The following is a 24,017-nucleotide window of genomic DNA, read 5'->3' as shown; positions in this document are numbered from 1 at the left end:
AATGCCCACCTGTCTGCAATATACAAATGAAATTTAATAGAATTATTTCATCCTCTCTTTCGATGGAGCCTCCAAGCAGTGGCGGTTCTACATGGAGGCCTAGGGAGGCCTGTGCCTCTGTAGACATGTCCCTGGCCACCCCTGTTCCCCTACGTTTTTTTCTTCTGATTAAAATTCAATTGATCCAAAATTGTGCCAATTCAAATACTCAAATGTGGACTCAACTGTCCACAGTAGTGGGCCTTCCATATATAGGAAATAGCACATTGTACCCTGGAGTTTTGTTCACATTGAATTGACACCCTGTATTTGTACCCTGTACTGTATTTTTCATTTTTTATAGCCCTACCTCTACCACTCACTCTTGAACAAAATAAATGTTTAAAGTAAAACAAAGTTTATAATCTTTAAAATGTAATTTGTTGGTATTTTTAAATGTGCCCCTCAGGATATACACTGGCCCCTCCTTGGCCCCCCTAGTAAAGTTTGTCTAGAACCACCACTTGGTTCCCCCAAGAAGAGGAAGTCTTGTCCTGTCTGGGAGTTTTATTTGCACAACATCACAATATGGCCATATAATCTTCATTATTGTGTATTATCTTATCTTAAATGTGAGATGCCTGCTGTGTCAAAAGGAGCTGACTTGCAGCAACAATCCTCCATGCTGAGACATTATCAAGCACTGCATGAGCATTGTGTTGATTCACATGTCTTTGTTCACATCGTTACAGAGTACAGTCACTTGGGGCCACTACATTTGTTTTAATTGTTGGTGCATAGCTACAAAGTATGCAGAATCAGAATTGGATTTACTGTGCATATTTGATGATAAATGGGCAGTCAGTGGATGTTTTGGTTCTAGACTCCAGAGGGTTAGTGACACTGTATTCCTGCCTGTTTCCTAAGTGCTAAATGGAGAGCAGGTTGGCACCAATTATTTTCTCAGCAGTTCTTACAGTCTGTTACAGTCTACTCTTGTCCTGTTTGGTGGCAGACCCAAACCAGATGATGATGGATGTCTATAGAACAGGCTGGACCTTTCCTGTGTACAACTGGATCAGCAGCTGTTGAGGCGGGTCGAACTTCCTTCCTTCCGTACGCTTGAAATACATCCTCTATTGTGCCTTTTTGGTTTTTGAGGCTATGTGTGAAGTCCACCTTTGGTCCTGAGAGACAGTGGATCCCAGAAACCTGAATGTTGTTGAGGATCATGAGGGCTTTTCCTGAAGTTCACTATCATCTCCACAGCTTTGAGCGTGTTCAGGTCCAGGTTGTTCTGAGCGCACCAGAGGACCAGCTGCTTGACTTCCCATCTGTATGCAGACTTGTCTCAGATGAGGACGTTGTGTTGACTGCAAGCTTCAGGAATTTAACAGACGAGTCTCCTGAGGTGCAGGCATTAGAGGGAAAGGGAGAAGAGCTGGGGTCGAGTGCTGGATGTGATTTTGCCTAGCCTCACCTGCTGCTTCCTGTCTGTCAGGAAGTTTGTGACCCACTGACAGGTGGTGGCAAGTCAGCTAGGTGAGTGGAGAATTTCTGAGATGATAGTGCTGAACGCACAGCTGAACTCCACAAACAGATTCTTGCATATGTCGCTGGGTGATTGAGGTGTTGCAGGATGTGATGCAGTCCCAGCAGTACTTCTCTGGTGCCTACACTGTAAATGATTGCTGTAAATTTACAGCAGGATTTCAACAGTATTAAGGTGTTTTTTAAAAATGCAGTGCATTACTGTTAATACTAAAGAAAATCTGTTAAATTACACCCCATTTACTGTTTTTTTTAATGTATTCCTAAATTACAGCACTTTACTGTTAAAGTATCTTAACTAACAGTATCATGCAGTATTTTTTGCATTTTGGGAAATGCATCACCTGAGCTGCACATGTGAAGCTAGATACTCGCCTTTCCTGATCCATCACCATCTTACTAATTATTTGGTGAGCAGCAATTTTATTTGATTAATAAATTGGTGCAAAGTATGTAGCTACTGTAAGCAATGTTTTCTTTGTTTGCATTGATGATTACAGCATGTGCACATCATGCTAGAAGGATTTAGCAGCTAAATGTTCAAAGATGATTGCCAATCAAACAACACAAGGAGCACATTTTAATTTTTACTGTTAACGTGTGTTGACACCTGCATTTTGCCAGTGAATTCATGAAGCTTTATGATAGTCTTGTGTAAACATTTTACAGTCTATGTGAGTCACTTCAGCAGCTGAATTAGACTAATATTATGTAAGACTACAGTGTATGCTAATTATTGTGTGTCACAGTGCAGATTCAAATAAAGGCAAGATTATTTTTAAGATAATTATTGGATCACAAATTAAGTACTGAATATTTGCTTTGCTGTAACCGTGATTGTTTCTCCACTGTGCACTGTGCATCATCTCAATTGACTGTTCATGTGTATTTAGATTGATTTTTGATACTTTTCTCTGATATTGCAGATGCAGTAGATGACTTTACCGCTGCCCTACTGATCATAGTAAGCACCATACTTGCATGTTCATCACATGACACAATTGATCAGTTAATTTTTCAGACATCAAACACTGAAATAAGCAACTGTCAGGTGAACTGGCAAAAGGAGCTGTTTTCTTCTTTCTTGCTTCACAGTTTTACAACTGTAGTTTACTGTTTATTGAACCACAACAGTCAAGTCTGTTTGGCTTGCAATTGTGTTTTCTTGTCAGATCTGTGGACATCAGTCTAGCACCTCAGTGGCCTATTTGAGACATATGAAAATTCTTGTGTGCTTGTGTAACATGTACTGTATAATGATGTAATGATGATGTATGTTTTTTCTCTTACATTGTAATCACAGATTGAAAAATCAATGAGTATGTTCTCCATTCACAAAGGACATTTTATTTTTGCCTTCCATGCATGTAGCCAGGTTCAAACAGAGATTTTATGAAACCTACAATCACTGAGTTCTATTAACATGTTTTTCTTAACAAAAGTGCCTTTAATTGTATGTAATCGTATGACTGATCATGTCTTAATTAACTTAGTTTTTTAAAATAGTTTATTAAAATGTGCAAACAATACAAACTAAATAGTCATTTAATTGTAAAATACTGTGAAAGTAACTTTAAAAACCAGTTCATGCTGTATTTTTCATGAACAGTACAAAACTGTAAATTGAGTGACAGTAAAAAGATATCAATTTTACAGTAATATAATGGCAACTGGAAACCCTACTGCCAGTTGTTTACTGTTTTTTTACAGGAACATTTCTCACAGTGTAGAGGAATGGATACTTCCAATTTGCATCCCTGCTCCAAGGTGCTATCTGAGTGGGGCTGAATCACAGCCTCACCTCTTTAAGACAGAATAGGCAAGGTGCGTAACTCATGGGGAAAGAAACAGAGAGACTGTAGAAATATGCAAAAGAAATACATTGTACAGTGTAGAATTAAGAGCACATTGTTAGCTACAGTAAACATCCATCCATCCATTTTCTATGCCGCTTATCCCTTTCGGGGTCGCGGGGGGGCCGGAGCCTATCTCGGCTGTCAATGGGCGAGAGGCGGGGTACACCCTGGACCAGCCGATCGCAGGGCACATACACACACCATTCACACTCACACTCACACCTAGGGGCAATTTAGAGTCACCAATCAACCTAATGAGCATGTTTTTGGTCTGTGGGAGGAAGCCAGAGTACCCGGAGAGAACCCACGCATGCACGGGAAGAACATGCAAACTTCACACAGAAAGGCCCGACCCGGGAATCGAACCTGCAACCTTCTTGCTGTGAGGCACACGCACTACCTGCTGCGCCACCGTGCAGCTACCGTAAACATGTGTACTCCATATAAGAAAACGATGTAAGACTGAAATTAATGGTAATCGGCAAATAAATGGTACTCTCAAAGCCAACCTGCGTTGTTGTTGTTATATCATAAATTTGAATACTGTGTCACAGTATATTCAGTTATCTTACCTGCTGCCATTGTGTCCTCTTCTGCTCACCTGCGCCCTCAGTACTTTTCCACATGCAGCTACGCCTACCTGCCTGCTCACCTGATCACACACCTGAGGCTCACAGCAATCAGTGCAGTATTTAAGCTGCTCTGCCACACTCGTGTTGCCAGACAGTCATTGTTCCCATGCAAGATTCTCCCGCTATTTCTCATGGACTGATCTCCCGTTGCTGACCCCGCCTGTTTCTGCCTAGGCCTGTTCTCCTGTTCCCTGGTAATTATCTTAGCCTTTTGTCCTTGACCATGAGTCTTGCCTTACATTTCCTGGATTTTGATTTATCTGAGACGGTTTGGTGCTTGCCACACCAAAAACTTAATGAGACTCTAAGACTTAATCTTCAGCATGTCCTGAATCTTTGCCTGCCTATATCTGATTCACTGTGTATTAATAGAGACTCTGTATCGTTGTTGCTTATCTGGACCTGCCAAGTCGAGATTAAAGTTGAAAGAAGTTATATCCGTATTGTCGTGGTTCTGCACTTGGGTACCAAACCCCTCGTTGTCACATACTGAGTCTCATACTTTGCTAAACAAAGAAAAACTAATGATGGTTTGGTGTGGTGAATGGATACTTTTTTGTGGGGCTAGGGCATCAGCCCACACACACTCCTCCCTTCAAAGCTCTCACTGGCCCAATAAGAGAGGTGTGCTGCATGGACAGGTACCAACGTGAATGTGAAGTGATGTGGTTTTTGAAAGAAAGATCAGTTCACTCTTGACTTTCATACAGGAGGTGTATTGTTGTGGGTGGAGTTGTTACAAAGTGTGTGGCCGAGCAAAAAACAAGACCACCTGCCTAAAATTGTATCCGTCGCCCTTTTGCTACCAAAACAGCTCTGACCCGTCAAAGCATGGACTACACTAGACTCCTGAAGGTGTGCTGTGGTATCTGGCACCAAGATGTTAGCAGCAGATCCTTTAAGTCCTGGGGCCTCCATGGATCGGACCAGCACATCCCACAGATGCTCGATTGGATTGAGATCTGGGAAATCTGGAAGCCAAGTCAGCCCTTCAAACTTGTTGTTGTGCTCCTCAAATCATTCCTGAACCATTTTTGCTTTGTGACACGGCACATTACTCACCCAGTGGAATTGCTAGGGTCTCTTGTTGCTCCAAGCAAGAAATCCCTTGGGCCCCCACCCCACCTGTGCACACAGCAAAAATTTGGTTTTTCTCACACATAAATGCACAATTTCTGGGGGCCCCCTAGTGGCCGGGGGCTCCACGCAAATGCCTGGCTTGCCTGTCTGCAAGCCCTGCCCCTGACCTCACCAGATGGCAGAGATGACAAGAACCAGCTTCTCCAGAGTCTTTATCAAGTGTGTTGTCAGTGCCACCAGCCTGTAGCTGTCAGACGTCCTTAGGGTGAGGAATCTTCAGCACTGGCACCACACAGGATGTTTTCCACAGCTATGGCACTCCCCTCAGCTTCAGGCTCAGATTGAAGATGTGCTTATCAATCCTGTACAATTAGTGTGCAGAGGACTTGAGAAGCCTTGAGCTAATGCCATCCAGAACCCACAGATGTTCTCACCTTAATCTTCCTGAGCTCACCTGGTTTGTTGTGAGGGGCAGATTGGGGCGGGGGCTGTGTGCTGGAGGTTGTGGGAAGGGGTTGTAGGTAGGAGTAGGGCAGTACACAGGGGCTGGAGATAATGAGGGCTGCAGCAGGGAGGACTGGACAGGGGGAGGGGCAAATGTCTGATCAAATTATTCAGGTAAAGGTTCACCTCATTCACTCACTTATGGCTCCCCACAGGCTGGGAGTTCCAGAGATGGTTTTCAGGTCCCTCCAGACTCCACTGATGTTGCTTTGTCCGGACTGATCCTCCTCTGCAGCTCCCTTTGCACATTCTTCAACTCCTCTTCATATCCTGACATAAAACAAACAAAAAAAACACATCAAGTCCATTAAAAAATTAAGACATTCTTCAAACATAAATGTTGAATTCTAACCCTCAGGAGACCCCTGGTGGTTGAACTGATTTTCCTGACACTACTCATGATGACAGTGAAGTTACTGAATATTTTTCACAATAAAATTACACAAAAGCACATTTTTCCCAAATTAAGTGTTTCAGTACAACCATCAGGAAACCAATGATGTGTGGAGTGATTTTGGTAACACTGTATTAAAGTGAAATTATTGAATATTTTCCCAAATCATGCAAAATGCTTAAAAAAAAAAAAAATCTAAGTGTAGTAGTATGACCACGAGGCCACTGATGCCTGGAGTGATTTTGGAGACACTACACTTTATCATATAAAGTCATTGAATATCTCGTTTTGATGTTACACTTGCTCCCTGCCCACACTAAGACCAATGATGTAACTTGTCTCACTCAGAGAACAGCTCATCTTGATTAAAATGAGGATGTAGCTGATTGTCTATGTGAATATCTTTCCAAATCTACAGACATTTAACCACTAGCCACCACAGGGAGGGGGTCTTACCTTGATCAATCTTCTTCTTTCAGTTATTTAACCAAAAGTTGACAAAGTTTCTTAAATGATATACAGAATCTAATTAAAAAAAAAAGACAGAGTGCAGGTTTGAAGAGTGTAAAACAAATGAAAAACATACACTGACAAAACTGTGCAACGTCAACAAGAACAAAAGAAAAATGAAGAGGATGGCGCGCTTTGAGGTTTGTACTTCTCACACATCCTGTACAGGTGACATCCTGCATGACTGTCTACTGGACATGTTATGTAACGTTTTCCATCCTTTCAGTTACTGGAACAATTCAAATGTCACGATGTTCAGCTCATTACAGACATTTATGTTTGTATTTTTCCTGCATGTCAGCTCTCAGCATTCACACTGCACTTTCTTCAGGAAATGCAGTTTTTCTAGTTGCTTATGAATGCCTCGTGTCGTTTCAAGTAGCTGCAAACGTTCATATTAACTACTGAGGGTTTATGGGTCTCATTTATTCAAATCCGTGACCTTTGACCTCTCCACTGCAGGGAGAAAAGACAGAACTCCTTTAGGTGGATCAACAGAGTATCATTAAGTACATTATTATCTTGATCTCAGTTAAGCATTGTAAAATAGTCCATCTGAAGACACTTTAATGTTTTATTTGTCATTAACACAAAACAGGTTTGTGTGAAAACATGCACTCTATCCTCATACAAGCCCTTTAACACTGTAAGCAACATGTCTGTTTATATAATGATAAAAATGATGATGACCAAAAATATTCATGTTTGTTAAACTGGTCGGGTTTTTGTTAGAAAAAATAATAACTTTGGTTAAACAAAACTGTCCCACCTGATCTAATTGGAAAAATGTTCTGAAATAAAACAAATAAAATTGCTGTTGTTCATTCAATCATCAACCATTGGTGAAGACATAAAAACAAAACAACGCAAAACACAAATACTGCAACATTTATGTTACAAATGTTTTGAATATCAACTGTTTTTTGACCCACCTGCATTTAAAGGTGAAGAGACGCGCCAACACCCGCGCCTCTGCTCAGCTAATATGACAACAGTGCCCCCAAACGACTGTATTGTAACATTACATATGAGCGGAGCATGAATACGGAGTACATCCTGACCTCCTCCCTTCAGTGCTCAATCAGCTGCTGGCACCAAACTAATTATTCATTCGTTTCAAAGTAATGACGACTTAGCAAACTGTTTGTGCGCCCTCAAGTGGATTGTTAACATTTTGTCTCCCAGTGCCCTGAAGTAAAGTAATGCCTAATGATCTTCATACATATGTCCTGTTAAGTCTCAATAACTGGGGGAAACAGGGCAAAAAAAAAAAAAAATGAAATCAATCGATAACAAGAAGCCATTGCACTGCGCGAAATTGTGTAACCTGTCCACATGAGCGCCTCGCACCTGATCCTGTGATTCACACTGTGAAACGTTAACGTGTGCGTAGCAGTGATGTCACAGAGGAGGAGTCAGGTGTGCCTCCTCTGCTCTCCCTCCAACTGTTGGATTCGCACAGATGAACGCATGCTTGCATCCGACAGCATTTAAGTGAATTTCACCAACAGCAAAGTCTTGGCAGCTTGACGCCAACTTGTGTGCAACAGGCCGCCCTCGTTTGGACGCTTGGTTTCACAGTGGAAGCAGCGAATGCGTCTTCATACTCCGCGACTACTGCTGAACTCCTAACAGGTGTTGGGGCACGCCGCCCGGGGAGAGATCATGTCCAATGGGAAAGGCGCAAATGCTGCGCAAAAGTGAGTACAGGCAACTGGCACTTCACTGACACGCTCAAAGTTGGACTTGTTTCCTGGTTTCCTCGCTGTGTGGATCAGTCGGTGAGAATATGTTGAGCTCCAAACCTGCACAGGAAATAAATGCATATCAAAATATTGTACACTCACCTGCACCAGGAAACGCTAATACACAGTTTTAGTCCTTGTTTCCGTGTCGTTTACCAAAGTAGTTCTCTCTTTGTCGAGCAGTTGTCACGAAATAGTTCTTGGTGAATTCAAGTCGCTGGTGGTGGGGGTTGCTGCACCCGTCCCGTATTAATTTTGCATGTTTTCCAGACAGTAAGCACCCCAAGACAACAGTCTTTTTAAACAAAACAGTTGATAGATAACGCTTCATGTATGATGATCATATTGAGGATATAACACAGATGCTACTGCAGCGTGTTGCGTAATGATGCTCCACTTGCGTCAGCGCGGTGTTTAGTGGCCAGAATTTAACTTTACGCATATTTAAACGCATGTTTGCTCTGAACCTCGTACCTGAGCATCGCATGGATCCTGTGTGCTTATTAGCGTGCAACTGTGTTGTCTGTGTTGCTGCTGTTGTCTTTGCGTCCCCGACTACCCCCCAGAGAACCACACACTCCGTCTCAGTTCAGTGCATTTGCTGTGCGCATGTATTCACCCATGTTTGTGTGGCAGCTCCTCGCAGAGGACCCTGAAAGAGTGCCTGGATGAGTGTATGGAGGCCTTGGATCTCTTCCTTAACAACCACTTCACTGAGAGCCTGGAGAGGCTGCAGCCAAGGTAACAGAATAATCCCGAGTCATAGAGCTTTAAACCAGTAGTTACTGTCTGAGCTTCACTTTCAAGTCTCCAATGTATTCTGTTTTTAGCACTTTCCTGGTGGTATATTTTAGTATGATGTCAGCTGTACTTGGCTGGGGGTGAAGCGTCTGTGGTGTGAGCTGTGAAGTAGTGTGCTGCCTGCCAGCCAAGACATTAGGGAGGCCCTGATAGGCTTCAGTTCTCCAGGATATGAGCTGTTTGCTGAAGCTGACGCCCAAGGTCTGACTGATTCACCAGCCAACAGAAAGGCAGCCCTGCAAAATAAACACTGTGCACAAGACAGCCTGAGCTGGTCGAGGAGACGAGAAGAATAAAGAGAGCCTGATATTTACTCTTATCTTTTCTCAGCAGGAAAATACCCAGGTCATGCAGTAGCTGTCCTCCCACATTACCTCTGTTTGTTCACAGTATGCTGTTTGTGATGTTGATTTGGCGACTCCATGTTTCCCATTTAGAGTGAATGAGAGTATGTACCATGCTCTTATCTACGCCACAGTGCTGGAAATGCAGGCCATGATGACTTTCCAGCACGATGACATCAGCAATGCAGGAAATACCATGAAGAGCGCCCAGGAGGTCTGCCAGAGGTTAGAGTGTTTCATGATTGTTTTTTTTTCTTTTTTTCTGTCTTCACATCTTTTAAAGTACCTTACTGTACTCTCTGATGTGCTGCCAACTCTTCTTCCACAGTTTATAAGCCAGAAATTTATGAGTGCATTTACATGGCCTGTTTCAGATGATACTACCAATTTGACTGTGTTTGCATGAGAGAAGTCATTATAGCAGCTGTTAAGATAGCAAAAAATGGACACATTATCGGTGGTTATTGGTGGATGATTGCTGTGTCAGAAAAGATGTGGTCAGCAGGAATAGTGGCACCATGTCTTTTTTTGATGCTGAAATATTTTTTGGTGTTTCAGGTTTCGACGGAAATCTCTAGCTTTGTCTAACAAGTCAGTAGGCGAATCGCTCACTGAAGGTAATTGACAGTGTCCATTATGTTACACTTCCAGTGCATTTGCAGTGGAGATGGAGTTTGAAAGCGCATTTGTTAAACCGACAGTATCTTACTGTGTCTTCCGCTGACATTCAACATCAGTAGAGAAAACAGCCGTGAGAAGCTGTGATGTGATGTGAAGTATGTATATGATATACAGCTGATCTCACAGATCATCTGTAATCTAACATTGGGGGCTGGTCTGTTTTACTGCGTGTTGACTGTGACCACTGTTTGTTATTTATGACTTAATGTGTGTGTGTATTGGTGTGTTTTTGCAGTGCAGCTTCATGCTGAAGTGTGTTACGCAGAGTGCCAACTCCAAAGAGCTGCTCTCACCTTCCTACAGGTAAAGAGCTGTATATCCTGATATGCCTGTATGTCGTATGTTACAGCCCATCAAACATCCACATTGTCCAGGTTTTCAAGACTGTATAGAATTTAGTGTCCAGTGGATGTATGGCAAATTCAAATGACACCATTAAATCCATTCTTTATCTTCCCCCTTATCTATTTATTTATTTATTTTACAGGATGAGAACATGGTGAGTTTCATCAAAGGAGGGATCAAAGTACGAAACAGTTATCTAATTTACAAGTAAGTACCGACACAAGAGCAGAGTGTTTATTCGGTGAACGTCAGTGGTTTGCAATGATTATGAGCAATAAGGATGAATACATTATCTGACCATTTAATGTCCAAAGGTTGTTTAAAAAAAAGTATTTGTAAGGTTTTTATTAATGTGGCACTAAACCATTTTACACAAATAAAGTAGAGAAGTACACCAAGCTTGTGAAAACAGTATAATATCTTCAGCAGTTTTGGAGGGAACTTTCTGAAAAATAACCCTGATAGTGTGGTAATGATGTCTTCAGGGTTTTCTTAATCTGGATTCAGACACTCAGCCTAAAACTACACGTATACACATATTTTAAAAGTGGATATTTCATCCTTTGTTTAAAATAAAATACAAAAAATTCTGTCCACACACAAAAAAAATCAAATCTCTATACTCACTCAAAAACAATTCCAAACACTCAAACAAGCGTGCTGGGCATGTAGGCGGCGGTAAGTCTACATCAACGATACATCAAGTACCAGACAAGAACATTCTGAGCATGCGTACCTTATTTTCCTTTGGTGGCAGTAACTTAAAAACAGAGAATAGAAGCTAATTATTTCTTTATTTGTAATTAATTAACACCTTTTTGGTGCACAGTCTAGCAGTGTTAACCAAATGTAAGCTAACTGGTAGCCCGCCATTGTTGTTTTTGATTCATGTGTATCCTCATTGCACAAAGCAGCAATGGGCATGTGCAAAGTCATGATATCTTGGCCTCTGCTCCACAGATTTTAATCGTTCTTTTCTAATGTGTATCTTAGAAGTTTCACAACTTTGAGTGCAACGTTAAATTGCCGGAATACCCCTTTAAGTCAAATGTCATTATGCTATACAGTTATAGGTTATTATTCTGAGCTATGTTGTTAAACAACTGACACAGTTGCCTTTTATCATCCAGAGAACTGCATTCCCTCATAAAATCTCACAACTGTCTCAAAGGACCCAGCCATGTTCACTTAGAGGGAGGAATATCATTTGGAATAGGGGCGTTTAATCTGGTACGTCACAAAAGAACCTTTACGCACCATCTGCTGGCTGCATGTCGTGTTCAATCGTGTTTATACCATGTAGTTTATCAGGTCGTCTTTATTTACAGACACTCTCTATGTTCCCCCCGCGGATACTCAAAGTTTTGGAGTTTGCAGGCTTCTCTGGAGACAAGGTATGATATACACATTTCCTCCTTTATGCATTCACTCATTAACTGATGCTCTGGTGAGTATTTGCTACAGGTGTGGTCCTGTTTTAGGAATATGGTCTGTCCCTGCTGCATGATGGTGCGACGGGGATGAATCTGCGCTCCATGCTGTGCGCTCTCCTGCTGCTCTGCTACTACACCTTCCTCACGTTCATACTAGGTAGTGCTGTACCCCATCCATGCATTACGTGCATCTGAGATTCAGATGATTCTGATTGTGTGATGACCTGTCACTGGATTCCACACATTATTCACTCCCAGGAAGATTAATCATACATGGTATCATGTCATGTCTGTTCTATCCTCTCAGGGACTGGTGAGGGAGAGGTGGCTGAGGCCGAAAGGCTGCTGAAACCTTTCCAGCTCCGCTACCCACGGGTGAGTGGCAATAAGGATCTTCCGAATTTATTGCTTTCTTGGAACAACTGGCAAAGTACTATCTGGTAATGAAGGTGTTAATGTGTTCTATTCAGCTGCAGATGTGGCCTCACAGACTGATGTTACAAACCTAGCTACTCTAACAGAAACTAGCCATCACAAAAATATATTTGTACATTTAAATAAAAGTATTTTTTTGGTGTGGGTGCCATGTTTTTAACAGATGTCATGCACAGCAGCTGGCAAAATCTTGCAACCAGCAACCTTGGTAAACTTGGAGACGCCGGTTTTTGATGTTGAGGAGTCAGTCAGGAGGAGCTAGCTTGCCTCTGACTGGCTCGCCAGCTGCGGTAGTTCACGAACTAGCTTTTAGAACCAGATATTTCGTGAGAGTGCACAGATGAATTGTGCTGGTGTGACCAGGCTTTTAAGGGGAACTGCAGTGATTTTATACATAAAGATTAGATTACTAGTCATGCTTCAGTAGTTAAATAGAAAAATCTTATTGGCTTATGGGAAATGTAGGATCCAGTGTTTTGTTTCACAAATATGAGAGACTTAAAGTTGGGATATATCACAGCCTCTATGTTGACTTTGTCTCTCACAAGCACCACAACCTTAATGGAGTACTCCTCTCTTAAAGGATAATTCTGGTTTATCACAACATCTTATTTTTGTCATATATCTGTAGTCTTTGTACAACAGAAGTCAGGCAGGGCAACTCCCTGGTACACCTTTGACCTGTCATACTTGCCATTTTTATGCTTGCACACAGTTTTTTTTGTGCAATGTGGAATTACTAACGTGTTTAAGACTATGAACACTTGGTGTGATTACAGTAGGGTTTCCCCTGGATTTTTTTTTGTGAGACAAAAGCAGTAAAGACTAGAGAACATACATGTGCATGGTACCCAGTTTGTTTCTGCAGTGTAAGCTGGCCTAGCTTTCATTACAAAAACATCATTTGGCTCATGTATAATAGCAATTCATCCCTTACCTTGATCTTACAGAAGTTGTGATGGTGACATTCCCCCTATGCATCTATACTTGAGTGCTGCCAGTAACGTGCACGCGCTTGGTATAAGCATATCAAAGCAGTTGCTGTTGAGAGACACTGGTTTTGGAATTTAAAAAAGGAGTTTTTGTCAGGATTTTAACAAAGGCGGCAGCCAATAATCCAATTTTGAGTGAAAGCTGTCAAACTTTCCCCATCTGACTTTGTTTTAGTGATGTCACCATGTTCCCACATGTCAGTAATTAGTTTGAATAGTAAAGGTTAGTACAATGCTATCATTCCATTCAGTGCAGAAATTCCTCCTTCCTATCACATTGTTCTCTTTTCTGTCATCCACACATTCAGCCATCCACATTCTGATTAAGTCCAATTGAAAAGTCACTCCACCTTCCACTCATGCAGTCCCTGTTGTCTGCAGCCTGAAGTCTTGCACCATCTTACCTTCATTTGAAGTGCACTCGCATGCCTTTGTGCTATCATTCCTATCACTCCACCTGACTCACATTCTTGTAAATTCACAATCCTTATTTCCACTCCACCTTTTACCTACATGCCTGCCCTTCCCAGAGAACAAACTCAAAGTTCTGTCACAATGTGTACCAAACCAAAAAAGGAAACGTCTTGGTTAAACAGCCCGAAGAGGAATTCATATACAGTACGTCTGCTTGCAGATTGCTGAGAGTTTATCACATAGTCAATTGATATATAATCCTGAGCAACACAGGAGGCTGAAATCCATTTTTTTGAAGTGTATATTTTCTCCTCTGCCCAGGGTGCAATATTCCTCTTCTTTGCAGGCAGGACTGAAGAGATCAAGGGGAACATTGATGAGGTATGATTCATAGAATGTGTCAGTCACATGGTTTGAAAGAATGATGATGACTTTCATTTCCTGCATAGATGTTTTTAATAGAGCATTTTGCTCTCACAAACTTTACATAATCACTGTTACATATCCGTACTTGTGTCCTATGTGATGTAATGTCACCATGCTACCAGGCGGTGGCACTCTTTGAAGATGGCTGCAAAGCCCAGCAGGCATGGAAGCAGTTCCACCACATGTGCTACTGGGAGCTGATGTGGTGCTTCACCTACAAGCGAGATTGGAAGATGGCGTACTTCTACGCAGACCTGCTGAGTCAGGAGAGCCGCTGGTCCAAGGTACACAACACAAGACAGGCCACCGAAAATCAGAAGGAATCCAGCTGGATGATCTCTTAATACAAATTTTGCACTGATATTTTCAAACATCTTGAGAAGTGAAATCGGTGAATCCTGTCATCTGGTTTCTCTCTGTTAGGCCATGTATGTTTACATGAAAGCTGCTTACCTCAGCATGCTGCCTAAAGATGAGGCCAGGCCTTTTGGGGAGGACGAGGTAGAGCTATTTAGGTAAACAAACACACACACACAATTCCATGTTTTATCTCCGAGACACACTGCTATTGTCCCAAGGCTTGTGATATGCTTGCATGTTACCAACGTGTATGCGCAGACTTGCAGCTGCAAGTGGTATTGTTCATGCGGTGTATCTGCTAAGGAGTAAGTCAGGGCTGAAGCATCTCTGGCCAATGCTGTAATGTCTTCTGCACAGCACAAACATAACACTTGTGTTACAGATTCCCTCCAGACATGTTTTGAGACAAAAATACTGCTTTATATAATGATTTATCATTGACTAGTGTAGTGCCTGTTCAAAATGTGCCCTCTTGGACCGGACCAGTTGCTTGGCCTTCTATATTGCAGAGAGCTCCTGCAGGTCTAGATGCAACAGTTCCAGGCCGACAGACGTACACATGCACCTAAACAATTACATTAAAGCTCAAATTGGCCCCATTAGGTACAACCAGTGCCACTACGTGGCTGAGGGCATGACATAGTCTCAGGCTGCACATAACTATTTTTTAAATGATAAATCTGACAGGTTTGCATTGAGTTGATCAATCTAACAACTAATTAAGCAATCATTCTCAAGATTATTTTTGTATTACTTGGTTAAAATGACAATTTACCCAAAAGAAATAACAAAAACTGATCTAATCATCATCATCCAATTGATCAGATGGCTGATCAGACAAATACTGGATCTCGTACTTGAGTACTTCAAGTACATAAAACTGAAAGCAGTTATGTGATTGATTTATTTATTTCACCACTGGAGTAATATGTAGTTAAAATGATCACTGGCAGATGTTTCTTTGCATCAGTGTAGGGTCAAGGAAAATAAATGATTTACAGACTGTAACAGCTGACATTTTCTCACTCATACATTGCCATTAAAGTAAAGAGTAAATAACACGAGATGACATATTGTGTAACGTTACAGGACCATAACAGCAGTGGTGGAGAAACGTTTAGAAAATCAATTTTAAGTGACTGCAGCAGTACTAACAGAAACGTTCTGTGTGCTGATAATCCTAAGTCACGCTTGGGCGGGGACAAAAAGTAAACGGACAAAGAGCTCCGGGATGCTACTGCGTTCGTGCGTAGCGCCTTGTTGGGTCTCTGCCTAAAATTCTCACACACTTTAGATGATTGGGGGGAATGTTTTGGGCTTTTTTCACAGCCGTCGGATGAGTCACCCCAACCCTAATGTAGTCACCAACAGTCACTTAAACTCGTGCATGCAGGTGATGTTTCTCTTAAAACCACTCATCCAGACTGCTTCACACTCGACAGTGCAGTTCTCTGGGTCCTCAGCACTACACCCGTCTAGCATGAAGCCAATTGGATGGACAGTTGTTGCGAAAATTGGATCAGAAAAAGCCAGATAGACACAGACATTCCTTCCTTTTTACTGAAGATGACAGATAACAGTAGTGGTAGCAATGGTAGAGTGTAGTTTTCATCACTAACATTGTTTTCAGCTGTTTGTATCAAACAAAGTTAGTGACTAGCTGCTGAATATGGGTGAGAATTTACCTGCTCTTTCCCTCAGGAGGTAGTGGAGACCAAACTGGAGCTACAAGAGAGTAGATATTGTCCTCAGATGGACAGTGATACCATGTTGCTCCATAACTGCTGGACATGTTAGCTGGATGTTTGGTATAACCTCACTTTTGTGTTTACAGCTTGTTACACTGCCCTCAGCTGGCCAAAAATTAATAAATGTAGATTTAAAAGCAAGTATATCAGAGGTTTTAAGCACTGTGTCAGTCACCTCGTGCCTTCTTTCCGAATTTGTCTTTATTGTTTTCCCGTGTCTGTAGAAAAGTGCCCACCTTGAAGCAGAAGATAGCCGGGAAGTCTCCCCCGACTGAGAAGTTTGCTATCCGTAAAGCCAGACGCTACAAAGCTCCCTGCCCAATCAAACTACCCGTGCCAGTGCTGGTAAAGCTTCACACACCCAAAAACCTCACAAAACGGGCACTGTGTTTGATTCTGAGCCTTCCAACTGTATTCACTGTTTCATTATAGGAAATGATGTACATATGGAACGGTTTCAGTATGATCAGCAAGCGACCAGAGCTGACGGAGGGCATGATGCAGACTTTGGTGGAGGCAGAGCGCACACTGCTGGAGTCTCCAGGTACTACAGATTAACCCAAACCATGTGCCAGAACAAAGCCACCTCACCTAAAATGTAACTGTTGACAAAATTAGATCACATGACACATTTGTGTGTCTGCTTCCTCCTCTGCAGGAAATGAGTATTCAGTGGATGATCGCTGTGTGATCCACCTGTTGACAGGTCTGTGTTTGAAGAACCAGGGTCTCCTCCAGGCCGCTGAGGAATGCTTCAACAAAGTGTTTTCCAGGTCAGCTCTATTCATGTTAAATGTGAGCAAGTCGTTCTCGGCTCAAATGACGTGCAATTTATATACGACAACGAGAAAACATTTACGGTCTGTGAACATCTGCACTGCATGTAGGAGCATGGATGCTGTTTTCGACAACACGGATAAACACACACTGACCGTGTGTCATGTTAAATTAGGACCAGAAGACTCGTAACTTTCATATTTCACTATTCCATTCATACAGTAAGAAATAAACAAGTCCAAAATCATCCTAATGAGACTTCCTAGTTCGGTGTTTGCTTAGCTTTTCTCAAATCTTAACTGAAGCTTCACAAGATTCAGGTTTTTACCATTATTCTGATTATTCCTACTCAGCCATTCACATGGCAAAAGAAAATGAATTTTCCATTGATATTCCTGTTAACATGCAGCCATACATACTCTGATTAACATAGTGACATACGCCATGATGTTATATTTGTGCATATATATATGTATGTATATATTTGGATATATATACATATCCAAAAACCCCTTGATATCTAAGTCTTTCATGATCTTTAAAAGTAAGCATATTTCTCCTCCTGACCAGAGATATGGGCTTTTCTCTCGTGCATGCATCTGTACCTCAGCCTTGCAAACTGACCATAAACAGGCAAGATGCTGTGTGTTACAAACTGTCATAAAAACACACATCTTAATAGGAAAATGCAACATTCAGAATATTTGGAGAAATAGTGGAAACTTAGTGTGCATGTAAACCAGTGTTGTGCCTGAACGCGTTCATTGAATGATTTTTGGGTGAACGTGAACTGAACGTACTGTATTACTGCCCGATGAACGTTACTGTGAACTCGTTCATTCTGGTGTCTGTGAACGGCACGCTCTCTCAGTTTAACTTTGTTTAATAGGGTGCCAGATTTCTATAGAAATCCGAAAACCCGGCTAAAACACACTGTAAACAGGCCTTAATATGTAGCGGAAAAAACACCCAATCTGGCAACACCAGCCACCAGTGTCGCACCGCCGCAAGCGTCATCAAAACAAAAAGCAGCATGGAGGCTACGAAGCAGCATGGAGGCATCGTATGATCATGTAAACGAGTTTTAGTGAGGATGGGAAAAACTTGCCCCCCGGCTTTCAAAAAGAAAATCTGCACTTCAGTCACATGGGGTGAAAGCTGCAGCTGCTACTAGTGTGGACTGAATGGACAGCAACGAAGCGTTAAAGCAACAATGGGGAAATGCTGCCCCCTCAGTGCTAATGTAAACCCTGGTTGGATAAGGATTCAAAATTGGATATGAAGATGAAATCTGACGCATGGTTACGGTGTTAAAATAATTGCTGTCTGTGGTTCTATGTAGCTGTGGCAATAATTTTGAAAAATAATAGCTCACAGCAACATATGAAAAAAAGAACTATGAACTAGTTCATTTTTAGAACGGTGAACTTAGTTAAACATTTTGAATTATGAACTATGAACTGAACTAGTTCATTTTAAAATTTGTGAACTGAACTTGAACTAGTTCATGTAGAAAGTGAACCAACACTGATGTAAACATAGTGCAGTGGTAGTGGTAGTGCAGTTTGCTTAGCAATCTTAAAATCCTCTCAACTCATCCATCAGGTCTCAGTGAATATTTGCATTACAATCAATCAGTTAATTCACCTTCTTTATGTGTGTGCTTAGTGAAAAGAAGATCAGGTTTGACCACTACCTGGTGCCTAACTCTCTGGTGGAGCTCAGTCTGCTCTACATAGACCAAGGCAGAAGGGACGAGGCGATCAAACTCCTGCACAAGGCCAAGTAAGTTACTCCGCTGTCGCAGTTGATGCATTGGAGTTGAAATGATGCCAGTACTCTTGCACATTCAACTTCTGGAGTGTGTGAATTGTCTGTATGTGAGGGTGCACATTTATATTTTGTAATATAAAACACTAACAGTAAGTAATGTGGCCAGACGATCAAAAATGTTAACCATTTCCTGTCATTTTGTTCAGCCACCTTCCTGAAGTAGACCACTTCATACCTCACACAGCAGCACATTTTGCTTCCTCTCATGTTTGAGCAGACAATGGGCCCAACACTTAACAACAACTACAGCATGAATATAACAAAGTACATTAACTCAAGTACAGTACTCAGGTAGAATTTTGAAGTACTTGTACTTAGCTTGAGTATAGCCATTTTTATGCTACTTAATTTGATTTCTTCTCTACTTTACAAAAGGGAATTATTGAACTTTTTACTGCACTACATTAGATTGACAGCTATAGTTGCTGGTTACTTTTCAAATAAAAGTTCTATATTGGAAATATGTGATCAGCTCATAACATACAATATAAATCGATTACCAAAAAAAGTGCCTAGTTGGGCCCCTTGTTCCGTTGTTCAACGAAACCAAACCAAAGAGAGTTTCCCTCTAAACTTCTCACATAGTTTCATTTCAAGTTCGGCACGATAACCCCCTGAAAACTGCAGCTTGTTGTCTTTACACTTTAGTTTTTGTACAAATTACAAATGAAGTACAACATTCTTAGCAACTAGCTTTGGAGCCAAGCTAGCCTTTTCTCCTTGTGTCCAGTCTTTGCGCTAAAATAAGCTAAGAGAAGCTAAGCTAAGATAAGATAAGCTAACCGACTGTTTGCTGTAGCTTCATGTTAACGCACAGATATGTGAGTGGTGTTAATGTTCTCATCTAACTCTCGGCTGGAAGCGCACAAGCATATTTCCCAAAACTATTATGATAAAATTAACACATTTATCTTGCCTTGAATTAGTCAACATATATGTCATGTAATATTCAAATGTAATTTACGACTATATTTTTATTTGTAATTTTTCTTTTGCAATTAGAATTCTTTCTGCAACAAACTCTTCATTGCAGGACTGTAGGGACCGGATAGTGCTACAGTGCACAGGGGTTCTGTCTTTCTGGTTGGTCAGTATATCCTCTACGGGAACACTAGAGGTCGCTCTCTGCCTGTCACATATAGATCTTTATTTCACTGGACATATTAAACATCAACCCTCTGCTCCCACTGGATGTCAGTTGAGAATTAATTCACTATGAACAAAATATAAACACTACCTTAAAATGTGCAAAGTACATAAAATTGAATCACATGTGTTTTAAACAGTTTATATGTAGCTGTGTTGAGAAACCGCCATCTTGGCAGACAGTGACCGTCACTCAAACAGCCGTAGCACTCCTTCTCCGTCAAGCTTCAACGTCTCTGCTGGTTTGCTTTGCAGACACAACTACAAAGAATACTCGATGGAGTCTCGTACACAGTTCAGGGTCCACGCTGCTCTGGCCAAACTCAAGGCGGACCCCGGTGAAGAGGAAGACACTCACCTGTAGGAACACTCTCCGTTTCCCTCACAGTTATGGTTGTTTTAGCTTGACAGTTTTCAATCTATATGCATTTTCAACAAGCGAATACTGGGTATTTTATGACTGTGCTCAGGTACAGTATACCTGCTCACGCATTGTTGTGTCAGTCTACGCCAACATATCAGTGGACAAAGGCATTAACGAAATATTTACAAGAGCACGTCCTTCCCAGACTGGCTTCCAAGAGCACTCGCGTCACGTGTGACATTTTTAGCTGAGGGGACACTGTGTAGGCTGAGGCCATTTTACTTTATGGACAATGTTTTTATTGTTTACATATAAAATTTTAATCAACAAGTGATTGAAAGCCACTATAAATATCAAGTGTAAGAAATTTTTAGGACTGTATTTTACTACACTGAAAGATGATTATTACATAACTCATTTCAGCATACTGTGTTGCCTTGAATGACTGCAAAAAGCATTTGGTACAAAACATTTTGAAAACCTAATTCAGAAAGTAGTTAACTGGCTTGAAGAAATATATGACCCACAGTTAGCAGCCAGTATTCTGTACGCACATGTCACGCGGGACACTAAAGATGTGAATACTACTGTTTACTGCTCCTCTAAACTCACTTTGTGTGTGTGTTTGAATTAATCACATTCAGTGTTTAGGCAGATCTGGATCAGTGTGCACACTTTCCAGAACCTTTTGAATGTAGAAAAATTATTTTTGCATAAATAAATTCCACATAAACATCTGTGTTTCGTGTTGAATTACACCAACTTTGCATTCTGTAGTTTGTCATCTTGCAGTACTCATTTTTTTCCTTTAAAAATATTTTAGACAGAATACAGTCTGTACAGAGATGATTTATTTTAGTGACAGCTAAATGCAGTTAGATGTCATGAAGGATTAACATATGCTTAACAAATGGGATAAACAACTCTGGATGATGTTTTTACAGAAGCAAAAAGCCTGGATGGACTTTTCTTTAATCCAGGTCAACACACATGCAGTCTCATAACACACAAGAAGGACTCAACTGTTTCAAATGTTATTTAGATTCTCTTCAACAGCTATCCCACATAAGGTGTTCTGCATAACACTTCTCATCTCATTAAATACAGTTAGACCAAAACCCAACAGTTATTTATGTCTGAAATGACTCAGTCCACTACTATGAGGAGGCAGCAGGAGGTGTGATGGGGGCTGCTGCCTGCTCCTCTTTCAGTCTGCGCTTCATTAGTTTCCTCTTCTTCTGCTCTTCCTTTTCTATTTCAGCAACCATTTCCAAGAACTTGTGTGAGCGGGGGTCCACTGCAAAGCCAAAACGCTCTCTTGCCTGCGTCAGCATCCGTTCACGACGTGCTTTCTCCTCCTTTAGCTTCTTTTTGGTTTCAACCTTTTCTCTGCGCCAGTCTGCTATCATCTTGGGCATTTTGGCCATGTTAGCTGCTATGAGTTTCTCTCTGCAATGGAAGTGGAAAAGATTAGTATGACAGATGCTAATGTGGTGCCTGATGAACAGTTATACAATGTCCGGTTGGTTCAAATTAAGTGAACCAAACTATTGGATTGCCATGAATTTTGTAACAGTTCATATTCCTTACAGGATGAACTGTCAGTACTTTGTGTGCTTATTTGGATCTCATTTAGGTCGAGACTAGTCTCCCAGTCCATATTCCTTAGTACAGTACAATTATAAAAACCTTTACATTCACAAACTCCGTTACACAGAATCACTGCTAATTTATTTATGCACATTCATCAACATTGACCATAGCAACACCAATGTAAATGTACAGGGATTAGACTGACATCTAATTTTATGCACCCGAAGTCCCAACACAACTGTGACATTCACAATATATACACATACTCACATACACATGGACAGAGCTGCAACAATTAAGCTGACAGACAAAACACTTGTTCTGTCAGCAAAACCTCATTTGTAAGGATTTGTCACTTTGTGCTTTTTAATGTGAACACAAACTGAATATCTTCTTTATTTTATTTTCCCCCTTTTTTGCAGACTAAACAATCAATCAAAACGATCTGCAGCTTTATCAATAACATAAAGTAATGGTTAGAAACAGCTATAACCACATGCGCCCATACTGCCAGCCAATCGAATTATATTAATGATATCATCCAGTTGCATCACGGGAAATGTAGGATACTGCACCTTGGGAACCTGATCATAAAGGAGAGTGAAAAATTGCTGTTCCAATTCTGTCAGACTTCTGAACCTCCCTTGTGTCTTCCCCACCTACATTAAAGTGTATACTAAATAGCTGGAATATCCCTTTTTCCCCGTCTATAAAGAAATATAATTAAAACGGGTCTAATTCTAAATAACATTTCTGATCAAAGTTTGACAAAATCATTTTTTAAGTTGTGGGTGATGAAACATTAATGTAAATCATTGTAAAGTTCTGAAGTTCTGTGAGTGTCTTCGCTGAAGTTGGCTCCAACCAGCTGAATGTTGTGGATGGATTCTCTACCTGCATTTGCTGCTGCTGCTGCTGCTGCTGCTGCTGCTGCTGCTTATGTTTTCTTAGCTCCAGTTTCTGCACATTACACATTATTACCACGACATAATGGTAATACATGAGATGCAATGCATCCGGACAGGCTATTTTCCTGCTAGCACAGAAATGAAATTTGTGTAAACAGACTAGGGCAGGTCGTCCGATAATTAACGCACTGACGTTAGCCACATTAGCATGAACTTTACTTACTTAGCCAGCCGTTTGTCGGTTTCCTGCTTCTCCTTGGCCTCTATGTTTTTCAGCATTACTTCTAGCGGAGGGTTCCACTCATTTTCCTCTGCAATAATCTTGTCCAGCTGCTCATGGCTGGGCCACAGCGACGCAGGATCGATGCCCGACGCTGAGCCGTACCGTCCGAACAGCTTCCTGTCATACCGGGCCGTCTTCTGCCACTCTGGCGTCTTCTCACTGTCCTTGTCTGGAATATACGGCTCATGGAGGTTCAGCCTTAAAGGTTTAGGGTTATAGGACGCTGTCTGCAATAGAAGTCCACTTTCAAAGTTCGCAGAAAGTACGGTTTTTGAAGATGAAATTCCCTTTAACGCCCTACATAACACTGCCGTCCTCCTGCACAGCATGGACGCCGCCATCTTTCTCCTTCCGCAAAAAAGGACCCGGAGTAAAGACAGGTGACCACAGCAGTGCCTGTTCGCCAAGGCGGATGGGTCCTCAATGAGCTCTGTGAGGTTGTATGGTAGGAAATGGTTATCCGCATTTAGGCCATAATGTTGAGTGGGTTCCATGTTACAGGGACACGCAAGGCAGTTTATTTACACAACACATTTTATTACTAAAAGCAGCACAAAGTGGTTTAGAAAGGCATAGATGACATTACACACACAAAAAAAATCAGCATATGACATTACAATGAAACAAAAAGGATGAAATGTTTCAAGTGCAAGGTGGGTAATGGTGCCTGAGTCAAAGTATGCGAAGAAGATGCGTTTTAACTTTCAAGTTTTTTTAACCCTTTAATGTAGTCAGACACGTTGTAAATCTTACACTGTATGATCTGTAGGTTTGTTTAAGACCCTTGAGGCACTATGACTAAAAAATGCTTGTATCAGTTTTAGCCATTTTGATTTGAAAGTATTTCATAAGGATTTCTTTTTCTTAGGTTCACTGTTGGCTC

At 41.3% G+C, this 24,017-nt stretch overlaps 2 protein-coding genes across 2 annotated transcripts; one reads left to right on the top strand and one right to left on the bottom strand.

Moving 5' to 3' along the window:
• The first annotated feature begins 7,911 nt into the window (after nt 1-7,911).
• On the top strand, nt 7,912-20,350 carry LOC139343129 (tetratricopeptide repeat protein 39A). The gene is made up of 18 exons (XM_070980600.1): nt 7,912-8,206; nt 8,888-8,992; nt 9,490-9,621; nt 9,955-10,013; nt 10,313-10,380; nt 10,565-10,629; nt 11,553-11,652; nt 11,751-11,816; nt 11,904-12,012; nt 12,163-12,230; nt 14,018-14,077; nt 14,245-14,406; nt 14,546-14,637; nt 16,455-16,575; nt 16,663-16,774; nt 16,889-17,003; nt 18,676-18,792; nt 20,242-20,350. Exons 1-18 carry the CDS (start codon nt 8,172-8,174, stop codon nt 20,348-20,350), a joined length of 1,695 nt encoding a protein of 564 aa, XP_070836701.1. The 5' UTR covers nt 7,912-8,171.
• A 665-nt stretch (nt 20,351-21,015) lies between these two features.
• gadd45gip1 (growth arrest and DNA-damage-inducible, gamma interacting protein 1) lies at nt 21,016-23,558 on the bottom strand. Its single transcript, XM_070980601.1, has 2 exons — nt 23,075-23,558; nt 21,016-21,799 (listed from the first exon to the last, which is right to left on the bottom strand). Exons 1-2 carry the CDS (start codon nt 23,473-23,475, stop codon nt 21,508-21,510), a joined length of 693 nt encoding a protein of 230 aa, XP_070836702.1. The 5' UTR covers nt 23,476-23,558; the 3' UTR covers nt 21,016-21,507.
• Between the last annotated feature and the right edge of the window lie 459 nt (nt 23,559-24,017).

Source organism: Chaetodon trifascialis, chromosome 15 (assembly GCF_039877785.1).
Source record: "Chaetodon trifascialis isolate fChaTrf1 chromosome 15, fChaTrf1.hap1, whole genome shotgun sequence".
NCBI classification, from domain to species: Eukaryota; Metazoa; Chordata; class Actinopteri; order Chaetodontiformes; family Chaetodontidae; genus Chaetodon; species Chaetodon trifascialis.
This window is presented reverse-complemented; position numbering and strand designations above follow the sequence as displayed.